Source organism: Cervus elaphus, chromosome 23 (genome assembly GCF_910594005.1).
Source record: "Cervus elaphus chromosome 23, mCerEla1.1, whole genome shotgun sequence".
Classification (NCBI taxonomy): Eukaryota; Metazoa; Chordata; class Mammalia; order Artiodactyla; family Cervidae; genus Cervus; species Cervus elaphus.
Genome location: NC_057837.1, coordinates 17294476 through 17308451, shown reverse-complemented (window position 1 = coordinate 17308451; position 13976 = coordinate 17294476). Strand labels below are relative to the sequence as shown.

General features: G+C 41.4%; 1 protein-coding gene across 3 annotated transcripts in view; it reads right to left on the bottom strand.

Moving 5' to 3' along the window:
- Window positions 1-13976, bottom strand: part of CAMK1D (calcium/calmodulin dependent protein kinase ID) — a 387831-nt gene that overhangs the window by 145514 nt on the left and 228341 nt on the right. For all 3 annotated transcript variants that reach the window (XM_043883877.1, XM_043883876.1, XM_043883878.1), the window contains exon 3: window positions 12677-12751. In XM_043883877.1, coding sequence (XP_043739812.1) covers window positions 12677-12751 — 75 coding nt within the window. The remainder of the gene's footprint in view (window positions 1-12676; window positions 12752-13976) is intronic.

Below are 13976 nucleotides of genomic sequence, written 5' to 3'. Positions count from 1 at the left end.
ACCCTGATGCTGGGAAAGATTGAAGGCAGGAGGAGAAGGGAACAACAGAAGATGAGATTGCTGGATGGCATCACCAACTCAGTGGACATGGGTTTGGGTGAACTCCGGGAGTTGGTGATGGACAGGGAGGCCTGGCATGCTGCGGTTCACGGGGTCGCAAAGGGTCAGCCACGACTGAGCAACTGAGCTGAACTGGAAGGTTCAGCTGAACTATTATTTAAAATTTTTCATAAAATTACTTACAATCTTCAAAGTTGTATTTTACAATCACTAAATTTGAAATTGTGAACAACTTCAAGTGAGTTTTTTCTATTAGCCATAATATTTTTAACTTAGAAAACACTCTTTATGTAACTGCTTTAATACCTAGTACATTCAAAGTAAGTCCTGCTAAACAAAAACATTCCAAATTGTAAATTTTAAGTCAAAATGTATAAATACTTCAGCCCAAGTATTTTTATATAGTTACTGTCATTTTGCTACCTTTCTTGAACAAATACTATCTTTCTTTGATAAATACTACCTTCCTTTTAAAAGACAAACCCTTTCAAATAATTCATCTCTACTGATAATTTTTAAAATGTTTCTCTCTATGTGAAAGCTGCAAAACAGTCTTCCCAGTCTCAATCCATTGCAGTACAGATACAAAGTTTTCCAATTAAAAATAGGAGTTCCACCAAGATGCTGCTCACAGATTCAGTTATTCCAAAGGACAATCAAAAAATCTTGAAACGATAAGTTTGTATACATACACACAATGTATATGTATATGACATTACTTGCATATGTATGTATACATATACATATATGTATATATATAAGACATTATTTGAGCTCTCATCATGTAATTTGTTCAGTTTCCTTCTTTCACAGGGATGTGTTTTCAAGTTTTGTCTTCAATAACTACAATTTGCTAAAAGTGTCAAAAGTTGCTATTGTTTTGCACTTGAATTGTTGAATACTTTGATGAAAGATTTCCAGCTGCTTTTTTAACTTATAAAATCAAAATCTGGGGGATTTGTTTACAAGAAGTTTGATACCATTTTAATATTCTTATATTGATTTACAAAGTACCATCCTTAAAGGTTCATAGAGTTCTAATTTCCAATCGATGGAGCAGGTAGCTTAGAAGAACAATGAATGTCTGGAGTAAGGGGAAAACAAGAGAACGGAAGAAGAATCTCACCAGAATCACACGAGAGGAAAGCTGAGTGATGCTGGACTGGGCTGAGATTGGAGACCATTTAATTTTCAGCAGCTCCAAGCCACCAGAATGTGTCCTATCTTCCAGTGGTACCCAGCAGCCCTGATGTAGGAGAAGTCACACTAATGTCAAGTTTTGCATCTTCAAGATGGATACAGCAGGCAAGGAAGGAAGGATGCTGGCAGGGGAGTGACCATGGAGATACTGGAAGGGTGCAGACTATATAAGGAAACCCAGGAGGGAGGCATTGGGGGACTCCAATAATGACAAAGAAGAGGCAAGAAATTTTAAAAATTGAGGGACTGCTGTCAGCTAGGCTGAGAACAGGTAGAAATTAATGCATCAGACAACAAAGTCTTCAATGTATAAAAGAAGGTGGGGTCAAACAGTACAAACTTTCAAATTATAAATAAGAAGGAGGGATATAATTTACAACATGATAAATGTAAATAATACTGCTGTATATCACAAATCAAAGTTAAGAGAGTAAATCCTAAAAGTTCTTGTCACAAGTACCTATATGAAATGATGGATGTTTATCAAAGGTATTGTGATACCCACTTCATGACGTACAGGAATCAAACCACTGTGCTGTATACCTTTAACTTACATAGCCCTGTATGTCAATTCTATCTCAATAAAACTGGAAGGAAAGAAAGAAGATGGGGAGATGACAGAAACAAGGAAGGCTGGAAAAAAACAGAGCTTGAGAGTCTGAGCTTCAAAGAAGCAAGGATTTTGATTTCAAGATGTAAAGTTAAGTATCCAGAACTAGCAGAATTCTAAATGCCTGCTTCCAGACAGCAGCCAGAGAACCTCTCTACAACCCCCAGCCATTCCCGCTCGCCCCGCCTGTAAAACATCAAATTTCCTACACTAACAGGGGCTGCCAAGCCAGCTTCATCATCAACCTGCCTTATTTATGAAGCCCCATGGATTCAGAGAGACAGAACATGGTTTTAAAAATGTCATCTTGGGAAACGGAGAGACTGGGTTAGCACATGCAGAAAATCAAGCTACTGGATTTCTAACATCTATGCTTGTTTCACACTGAGAAAATCGGGACAGCAAATGAAACAGACCATGGAACTCGAAACCTGAGACCTCAGGCTTGTCTGAAACAAGAAGACAACAACGATAAGAATCTTCCACTTTACAAACAAAGCAGGGAGGCCAGGTGCTGAGCTATCACGGGATTCATCAGAGGCAGGAGATGGCCCGGCATCCATGGTTCTTTCCTTTTGCAGCATCCTTAAATGAATTTCTTAAATAAACCCCATGAAGTGAAGTGAAAGTCACTCAGTTGTGTCTGACTCTTTATGACCCCATGGACTATACAATCCATGGAATTCTCCAGGCCAGAATACTGGAGTGGGTAGCCTTTCCCTTCTCCAGGGGTTCTTCTCAACCCAGGGATCAAATCCAGGTCTCCCACAGTGCAGGCGGATTCTTTACCAGCTGAGCCACAAGGGAAGCCCAAACCCCACGAGATCACCCCCAAATCTCCTTCCAGATGCTGGACAAAATCTCCAATGGAACAGAAGGGAGTTTACACTGAATAGCCTCAACCTTCCCCATGAAATAATCCGAAAAACCATTTGGATTTCCATGATCCCAAGGAAAGGGCAGTGATTCCCTCAAAAACAGGACTCAATACTGTCTTTGCAGTGCAGGAACTCAGATTTAAATTGGCAATCCAGGACGCAGTCACTTAACAGTAGATGTGCCAGGACACAAGTAAACTGTGGAGTGTTCTGGAACTTCCCCCTTCAGACCTCCGCCCCGGTAACCCCTCCTCGCCCCCCTCCTCCTCCCAAATCCACGCCCCACTCGAGGTCTGCTCCGCCCCCGCTCGGGCCCTTCTGCAGAGCAGCGCACCTGCGCCCTGCCTCTCAGCAGCCTCTCAGCCCCCTGACTGTCCCCTACTGCGGGGCACACCTGCTCCCCCCCACCCTGCTCCTGGGGTCACGCTACCAGGATGTTTTTTCTGACAGCCACATGCAGGGTGGGCCACAACAAAGGCTGAGCCAAGTGTAAAATAAAACCGAACGTTTCTTGCTCAAAAGCCAGGAAAACTTTTTCCCCCCTTTTTTCTACTGTCTCTCACTCAACCTGTCATGGTGCTTTTTTCTTTTTTTATATTATTTAACGTCACGCTCCTTCGGTCACGGGGATACTCACCTGTGGGGTGAGTGCAGACCGCCCAGCACCTGCAGTTCCACTTGCACTGGGGTGTGGGCTGCAAACATGTGACCAGAACCCCCATCATGCCCAGATCCCCACGGGGTGGGAGCAGGGGAGGAGGGGTCAGGTGGGAAGATGACACGAGGTGGAACCAGATACAAGCCGATGCTCCAAGTTCCTGGGACTTCACTTACAAAACCCAAATTCAGAGTCAATGACTGCTGTATTTAGAATGGATACCCAACAAGGGCCTACTCTACGGCACAGGGGACTCTGCTCAGTGATATGTGGCAGCCTGGGTGGGATGAGGACGTGGGGGAGAATGGATACATGGATATGTATGGCGAAGTGCCTTTGCTGTCCCCCTGAAACCATCACAACATTGTTAATCAGCTACATCCCAATACAAAATCAAAAGGTTTTATTTTTAAAAGGAAAAAAAGAATTTTAAGATGGCAAGTACAAAACACTGAACTCCAAGTGCGGAGGCTTTTATGGGTGCAGGGCTCCGTGAGCCACACCGGTGAAGTCAGGCCTGGCCATGCGGTTCATGACCTCATCTCTTTCAGGCCTTTGCTCAAATGTCACTTCTCAGGCAGGTCTCCCCGACCATGTGTATAAAATAGCAAACCACTCACCCACCTTTCAGAATTTCACATCCTCTGACTCTCCTTTTCGCGATAGACCTTACCACTGCCTGGTAGATGGGAACTTGTTTATGAAGTGACCTGTTCATCTGTTGTCTGTCTATCCTGCTATAATGTTTGCTCTGCTGAGGAAGGGAGTCTGTGGGATTCATTGTTGTATCTCCCGGGTTAATAAACCCAGACACAAGGCAGGGGCTGCAGAAGCACCTGCTGAGTACGTGAGTGAATGGTTACTAAGCTGCACAATGACCACGCAGGTTGTAAATGTACAGGATTTCAGGAAAGAGTGAGTCTTTGTGAGCTGGGGCCCTGGGACCACAGCAGGTACACAGCTTACATTCTAAAGAGGAACAATTTCATGACTGCTTTCTTCAAGGTTTGTGCAGAATTCTCTAAGGTCACAGAGAAGGCTCTAGTGGAGGTGACACCCTTGGGTGGAAGGTGATTAGTGCTTAGCTTGATGGATGTGCTGGGCATAAGGGGGTTGTGCTCCAGGCTGAAGGGCTGCTTTAAAAAAAAAACAAAAACGAAGCATTAAGGAGTCTGGGTGGGATGTGAAGGGTTTAGTCTGATGGTCAAGAGAAAAGAGAGGGTCCAGATGCCTCAGAAGAGGAGAAAGAGCATTTAAAAACCTGGGAAGACATGAGAGAAACTCTGAGGCCAGGACATCCACATCCTATTTGCAGGGCGTGAGAAAATCAGTTTGCTTGGAGTAGAGAGTCTGGTTCTTTTAATAAGTCATCAAATGGAATTGTAATTCAGGGGCATCTTATACTAGAATGTCTAATCTGATATATGCAGAAATTTATTAGAGAAATTTATTATATTAATTAATTTATATGCATGCTTTTTACAAGCCTCAAATGTTTATCTGCTAGAAAATTAGAAGCAATTAAGTCCACAGAGATATTTCTATTTTTTTATTTTATAAGCTCCAATTGCTGACTCTACCCCATTACATATATCCTTAAATCAAATAAATATGTGTACAATGTGTAAGTTAGTAAGTGAGTAATTTCTGAAATTGATGTTTTATATTCTATGGATGCCTCTACTTTTTATATACTTTTATGGATTCTCAAATTTGAATCCATATTAGTGATTAGATGCAACTTATCAAAATTTTTACAATTGTTCTAAAATGTATATGGTAGTGGCAGTTTAGTCGCTAGGATTTTTAAATTGTGCGTACTTTAAAGAACTCATTAGATTTCATGAAAGTAGTCTACTTTGTTCAAACTGGATAAAATGGGTAAGATGCTGTTTGTGCTGTGCTTAATTGCTCAGTTGTGTCTGACTTTTTGTGACCCCATGGACTGTAGCCCACTAGGTTCCTCTGTCCATGGGGATTCTCCAGGCAAGAACACTGGAGTGGGTTGCCATGCCCTCCTCCAAGGGATCTTCCCAACCCAGGACTCCCACACTGCAGGCCAGATTCTTTACCATCTGAGCCACCAGCAAAGCCCAAGAATACTGGAGTGGGTAGCCTAGCAATTGAACCGGGGTCTCCTGAATTACAGGCAGACTCTTTACTAGCTGAACTACCAGGGAAGTCTAAGATGTTGTTTAGAATAAAATTATAATGTATCAAACATGATTGCATTAAAGCATGATTATAAAGTCAAACTGTTATAAGAGACAATGAAGGACACTACATGTTGATAAGAGGATTCATTCAACAAGAAGACACATGCATCAAACATGTATCATGTCAGAGGTCCAAAATACATGAAGCGAACATCAGAAGGATTGAAGAGAGAAGCAGCTCTATAAAACTAGAAGGAGACTTCAATACACTACTCTCCATAATAAATGGAACAGCCAAACAGCACATCAATAAGGAAATAGAGGCTTTGAACATCATTACAACCCAAATGAACCCAAGAGACATACACCTACTACACCACCCAGCAACAGTAGATGCACAGTTTTGTCAAGTTCAGATGGAACATTCCCCAGGATATTTTAAGAAACTTAAAAGAAATTTTAAAAGAATGAAGTCATACAAAGTTTCTTTTATGATCACAAGGAAATCAACAGCAGAAGGAAAGCTGGAAAATTCATAAATATGTAGAAATCAAACAACACACCAAGTCAAAGAAGAAATCACAAGGGCAAGGAGAAACTATCTTGAGACAGGTGAAAATGGAAACACAATATACCAAAAATGGGATTCAGCAAAAGAGGAAAATGTATAGCTGTAAATGCTTACTTAAAAAAAAAAAATCTTAAAAGATCTAAAAAATGTGATTGTATTTTGGCAATTTCACAGTTGAACCTAGTCAAACTGGTCCATGACTATACTGGATCTCGGCTTTTTTCTTTTCTTTTCCTTCTTCACTCTCTAAGCCCTTTAACTCTCAGCAGGTTTTTCAGTGGCGGGGAAGACAATAAAGCCACATTAAGTAATGAGCCTGGAGGACGGCAGCAGCAGCTGCAGTATTGGGTTTGTCTCTGCCAAGGTCTCCAGCCACATCTCCCACCAAGAGGACACACCACCCCCAATCCCAGCCAGACTGAAACCCCACAGGACTAAGACCACAGACAGCCTGAGCCCCCAAAGACACGTCCCTACAGACCGAGCACATTACAGCAGGCACCTTTCACAGACCGAACCCTCCACGGATGGAACTCCTTACGACAGACTGCATCCCCCACAGACTGAAACCCTTAAAGAACACACTGCCACAGACTGGACCCCCTTCGTTCTAAGCCCTTCAAAGACTGGACCCCCACACACACTCGACCCCTCACAGACGAAACCTCTCACAAACTGAACACACCAAAGACTGAATCCCCCACAGGCCACACCCCCCGAAGAACAGACCCCGCCTGTTGACTAGACACCTCATATTCTAAACCCCTCACAGACTGGACTCCCACAGACAGGACCGCTCACAGACTAAATCTCTCACAAACTGGGCCCCCCCCCCCAGACTGAGCCCCTCACATCCTACCCAGGATTCTTAAAGCCTCTCTGTGTACCGGCCTTTTGGCCTTGCAGGTTATGATGGTTCCTCTGCAAGGAGAGCCTTGGGTTCCCCCAGCCACACCTCCCGCGGGCCCCCCAGCCCCCGCCCACCCCCCAACACTGAACAGAAGTCACAGGTCCTCTGGGATCTCAGTTAGTGCCTGCTGTGAGCAGAGATAAAACTTTGGTAATCTATATGTAAATATACTAAGGTGTCATAGTGCGAAGCACTTTTGTCTTCATGATTATGCTTGGCTACTTAGAAAAGACTTTCTATTGGGAGTCATAATTTGTGTTCTAATTAAAACTGTTTCTGGGAACACACAGTATGACTTATGAATACAATAGCCATATGAAGCTAACACTGACAACCCACAAACAAGGAACTATTCAAACAGCTTCGTGCACCAGCTAATGAAGTAGATAAATCACATCTTCTCTTGGAAGCTGCATATATTTTTGTGTCTTAGACTGTTCAGGAATCAAATTAACATTCTTTAAAGAATATGTGTTTAATCACTAGTTTTCAGGCTCAGCAGGTAACTAGCTGTATATATCTTAATGCTATCGTGGAATAAAAGGAATATTAGAAATGTCTTTATCTTATGTGGTATATGCCAATGCAGAAAGTCACAATATTGATAAAACACATTCATCCATTTCTTCATTAATTGAAAAAATTATTTTAAGAAAGAGACATGATCATTGCTGTGAATGAATTGAAATTGCTTTAGCGATTTCCTGTGATATCATTTAATAAATTTTTCCCCTCACAAATTAATACAAAATAGAAGGCATTTTATAGTTAGCTAAGCTTTTATGGAATCCTAAGTAATAAATTTTTCCAGGTAAACTGAACTACTCATATTAACACTACCTACGAGATTTTTTTTCTAGAAAACGTTACCAGTGTATTGTATTATACTGATAATACATTGATTAAGAGTATCCACTGGGCCACCCTCTGGCTTGGATGAAGGATCCAACATTTCTGCTCAAGTTCTTCATGTAAAATTTGGATAAGAATTGCTCCTTGGGGTAAGAATTAAATGAGTGAATAAATGTTAACCACTTTTCCTTTTATAGGTGATCATTAATGGAACAAATATTTGGCAAGTGCCCACCGTAGTGTGCAAGCACGTTTGTAAGCAGAGAACAAAGCGGAGGGACATGTTCTGATGGTGGTATAGAGAAAACTCAAGCTGGGAAGAGGACAGGGAATGAATGAACTTGTGGCAGGAGATGGGAGGAGAGATGCTGTTTCACAGGGGAGCTGGGAACAACTCATTGAAAAAGTGACATTTGGTAGAAACTCTAATATTTCCAGTATTCCCAGGACAGTATGAAGATATTGAAGAGACAGAGTTCCAAGCAGAACAAAGGTCCACTGGGGCGCAGGCACAGTGTGTTTGACGAAAAGCAAGGTGAATGAAATAATGCAGCTGAGTGAAGTAACGAGAGGAGTGGGAGATGAGGTCAGAGAGGTGACCAGGGTATCTGGACACGGAAGATCCTGGAGACTGCTTCAGGGACTTGGTCTCAGGACCTTCCCTGGCAATGCAGTGGTTAAGACTCCGTGCCTCCACTGCTGGGGCTCTGGGTTCTGAAATGCGAAGCCAGTGGGAGTTTTCCACAGAGGCAAGACAAGGTCTGGCTAACACGCTGAGAAAGAACAGGGCAGTGGGGCAAGGCTGGGGGAGGAAAGAGGAGTTTTATTCATGGTGGTGATGATGGTGACAAAGTGGCTGAATTCTCAGGACAGTCTCGAGCGGGTAACCACAGGTGTGCTGATTGATGGGACTGTGGGGCATACGAGAATAAAAGGTGAGTCAAGGAGGACTTTGCTTTTGGCCTGAGCAACTGGAAGAAAGGAGTTCACCATTTGCTGAGATGAGACCGACAGCAGGAGAGGCAGACTCTGTGGAACGTTCAGGAGTTTATTTCAGATCTCGTGAGTGAGTAATGCTCATGACATGGCCAAGTGGAGCCACTGAGCAGACAGCTGGATACACAGCCTGGATGTAGCGAAGGGTCTAGACTGAGGATATAAATTCAGGAGTTACCCACATATAGACATTTAAGCCTAACTGAAAATATGATATAATTCAACTCAATACGAGGTATAGTCTCATTCTTAAAAAGTATTCTGATTTGTCCTTTTAATTTTATCAGCCCGAAGTGTATTTCGCATTCTAAGTTGTTAAAGATGTTGAAGGGGAGGAGTTGAGGGTGGTCTTTTATCATCTCCAGGTATGTGGGCTAATATTCCACAAAGTCAGGCCAGAAATAAAGTTTAAACAAACTGACTTCTCTTCTATAACTTACCCCAGTGTCATTTTGACCTCACGCTATCTAAAGAAGAACGTTCCAAAAAGAACTATTTGTTATGTTGTACACCTAAAATGAATATGAAGTTATAAGAAAATTATCTCTCAATAATCAAAAAAAGAACTAAAACAGAGAAGCAAGTTCCAGAAAACAGCATTCTGAAAAAAAAAAGATATTTGTCCCAAAACCCAAATAAAATTTAAATATAGACCTCTATAAACAATCTAGTGTCTTTTGCTGCAACAGCAATGGAACAAGTATGCTACATACTCAGAGTCGAAACAGCAATTAGCTAAGTAATAAAATTAGGGGGCTGAGCATCCTCTATTATATCTGAGTGTCAGTGACCAAGATGATGTTTCCCAGGAAACCAGAAACCTCCCAGGCACAAACATTGTGAAATACAGTTCCCCTCAAATGCTGTGTTCTAGATCAGCTTCGAGTATTTAGAAAATAAGGACTTTCAAAACTCTTCAAAAACAAACAAAAAAACCCAAACCTCCTTCCGCTGATCTAGGCAGAAAAGACACGGGGGTCTCGGGAACAAAAACTATTGAGACTTATCAATAAAAACTAAAACACAACAACAAGAACAATAAAGCCCACAAAATCCTCAACCTGACCAAAGATTTCCCCAGCACTGTATTCTGATATATCAAAGGTTTCCTGTCATTGCTTTGTTCCTTCTTTCCTTCCTTCCCCTCTCCCTCGTTTCTTTCTTTTTTGTCGTTGTTTTAAAGAAATATTACTGGTTTAGATAACAAATGGAGAAGAGGAAAGAATAAGAAAGGTCAATCTCAATTTTCAAAATATCTGACATAAAATACTTTAAAGGAATATAATTACAACATTAAAATACACTTAATATTTAGGACTAAACTACCAACATTTTACCAAATACAATTCCTCCGGGGACCAACCAGAATTAATGTGGATTGCAGATGACATGACTGTGTAGATAGAAAACATTAAGGAATCCACAAAACTACTACTACAATCTAGCAAAGTTGTAGGTTAATGAACAAAAATCAATTGTATTTTTATACAATTATATATACTATATATATAATAGCAGCGAGTCAATGGAAAAATGAAACAAACAAGAGGATTGAAAAGAGAAAATATTTCAGAATAAATTCAACAAAGACAATGGAAGATTTACACACTGACAATAACAAAATAGTAAGAGAAATGTTTCAAAGTTTGTCCCAATGTGAACACTTTCATGCTCTCCTGACAGCCTACCTTTACATACGCTTCTGCTCCTAAGTATATAATCAAGCTGCTTAGAAAGGCAGAATTCAAATGTACTTGAACTTTATCTCATAAAATTAAAGACCATCTGCAGAGACAAACTGATAAAATGACATAATTCCATAAAGAAATTAGTCTGCATTGAGGACCTATTATTTATGACAGACTATTTCTCACACATTTTTCTCACTCAGTACTTACTATAGCCCTCTATGTAAATATATTATTATGTAAATTTTTTTCCAGTAAGGAAACTAAGATGGAGGAAGGCCCCGTTATTTGCCAAAATACACCCAGCTATTAAGAGGCAGAGCTGAGACACATACATTTGGGGTGCTTTCCACTTATTTGGTGGCATTACCATAAACAGAGAACTTAAAGCATGTGAATACATATAGTTTTGGATTCAAGTATCAATACTTTGGGGGTTTTTGGTATCACCAATAAAAAAGCACACATTTCAATATACTACGGATATTTTATGGGGCTTTTTCTTGTCACCAAAATGTCCTATTTTTCCTACAGGGCAGTCAGTATTTGGTGGAAAGGTGATTCACTTGCTTCTTTAAGAGGTGATTCTGTATAAAACAAAGTTACATGAGCTTCTAGGAAGCACATGAGACTTGGGGAGAACTAGAAATGTGCTAAATTATAAAACAAACAGAATAGCACAGAACTAGGAAAGACCACACTTAGGATACTGAAAATTCAACATGGAACCAGCAGTCACTGCCTACTGTATGGCAGACGCCACCACACAAACCTGTAAGACTGCTCGTCACCATCTCGGACTGTCATTTGTCAAAACACCCACATGCTTCCAACCTAGGACACTTTTAGAGGTATCTGTACAAAAATCTCATAATCTACTAAAAATACTTTAAAATAATGAAATATTAAACAAATGCATTGATGAACAGCTGTTTGCATGTTAATATGATTCCAAGTTAATACACTGTTTAAACATTCATAAGGAAAAGGAAAATCGATAAAAAAAACTGTTAGCCTGACCCTCAAATCTTCTACCTTTGGAAATCCAAAGTCTGAAAATCGTTAATAAGTAACAAAATTTATATATTTTGACCTTCAACAAAAATCCCCTTTGGTCATTAAGCTCAATAGCACAGTGTTCCAGAATTTGCTCAAGTCGTGGTGAAAATGTAGCACTCTGATCCAGTTTCCATCACTTAATGCTAACAAATTTAATCCTAGGATACTCCTACGAATTATATCACTTAGAAGAAAGCATTTGTGCAAGTGGGGAGGCTAATTTCATCTCACATTTTAAAAAAACAAATGTTTAAGTGGTCTCTACCTAGATATTCAGCTTTCTTATTTCTTCTACCTTCTGTTAGGCTCCAGAGTTACTGGAATGCAGAAATATTCTAAAGGGGGGCTATGTTAATGGCTTAGTCTGACTCCAATTATATGTCTCTTGTGACTGGCATGAATCTCATGCACTTTCATCTGCCAGCAGCAGAAGTTGAGAAGGGAAGGGACAGAACACAGAGCTGCCATCTGCTGCTACCCCCCAGCTCCTCAGAAATGAAGACAAGGCGGGGAGTTTCTCCTGGAGACAGAAGCAGTGTGTACTTCCCAGCGGGACCATGAAGTGCTTCCAGGAAGCAACATTTGGACCTCGCACATTAAAAAGCAAAAGAAGAATTTCCCTGGAGGTCCAGTGATTAAGAAGCCGCTGCAGGGGGCATGGGTTCAATCCCTGGTTGGGGAACTAAGATCTTGCAAGTCATATGGGAACAATAAACAAATAAAAATAATTTTTTAAAAACCCATGCTTAAAAAAAATTTACAAGAGACATCCTAAATAGAGTGACCCTGCAACAGTAGCACTGGATTCCATTTTGAGAACTATAGATTTTCAGCCTGATCCAGCAGCTGCAGACCAGAGCAAGTGAGGTCTCAAGGTCACTGTCCTTAGACAGACACATTCTTAAATCCAGTGTCCCACAGTTCCCACCACCCGCTGGGGTCTTACTGACCCATTCCATTAGTTTGTTTCACAACCTGGCCATTTAGGCATCTGAGTTTGCAACCCCTGGTCTGCAAACAAACAAACACAGTACTTACAGCTGCATGACCAAGTACAAGTGATTTGGGCTTTCATAGATGTCTTCCAGGGCCACGATGTTCTCATGCTTAATTCTGAAAGAAAAAAATAGTGCACACATGGAATAAGTACAATGAGACATGTAAGTACAAAGAGACATGCTATCTTAAAAAAAAAAAAAAACACACATGTCGTAATAGCAAAAAGTTCTAAGACAGAATCTAAACACTATAGTGACATTTTAAGATGCCTCTACATCTTTTCCCCAGTCTTTTTCCCCCGATTCATCTTCCATGCTCTCTGCTCTTCTCTCTGGAGGCTCTGTATCTGATCTTGTAGCAATACAGGATAACCATCACTGCTTCTCTGTACACCCTACCTCTCTAGCATTTATTCACAAGAATCCCAGGAATGGGCCAAAATCCTATTATCTTGCCGGGCCCACTAGGGAAGGCTGAGCCTCCAAGGAGCATTTACTTGCTCCCTCTTTTGCAGCCTCCCAATGGCCATCACAGACTGACCTGAACAGCCCATTGTAAGCAAATTCATCCCCGCAACAGGCTGGATGCTGCAGGGATCAGATTCACCTTCAGGTTTCTGACTCCAGGGTAAGTAATGGAAAACTAGATGGACCACCTCATTGGGGTTCTAGTCACCCACCCTCAAAGGGCAGTTGAGCAAGCAAACGAGACCGATGCTTCCCCAAGACAGGCAGCACCAGCATCTCCTGGGAGATGGTGAGAAATGCAAATTCTCCTCAGACAGAATCAGAATCTCCGAGGCTGGAGCCCAAGAACCTGTTTTAACAAGATTCACAGATGATCAGTCTGCACAAGGGGAGGTGGAGGAATTCTGTATTATGACAGGGCTTCTCAAAGGGCACACATGAGTCTCTGGGGATTCTGGTCCCACTGCACATTCTGATTCAGTGGATTCTGGGCAGGGCCTGAGAGCCTGGCATTTCTAACAAGCTCCCAGGAGATGCTGCTGCTGCTGGTCTGCAGACCACAATAGGATCAGTAAAGTCCTAACGATAGAACTAAAAGAGAAGAAAACAGTCTAATTCTTGCCCTTCAAGCCACCGATTAGGAATAGCTTCTGCTCGGAACGTACGACTTGGTGTTTATTTAAAAAGTTTGAGAGAAGAATCATTTCATTATGAGCTAATTAGCTCTTATCACAAACTTCTTCTTTGAGATGACTGCCGAGCCACTTAAAAGCAAGCATTGAATAGGCAGATTCCTGTGAATCCCTGAAAATAGGCACGACATCCTACTGATTCTGCTTCCCCTTAGTACCTAGCACAGAGCTGCTTGATAG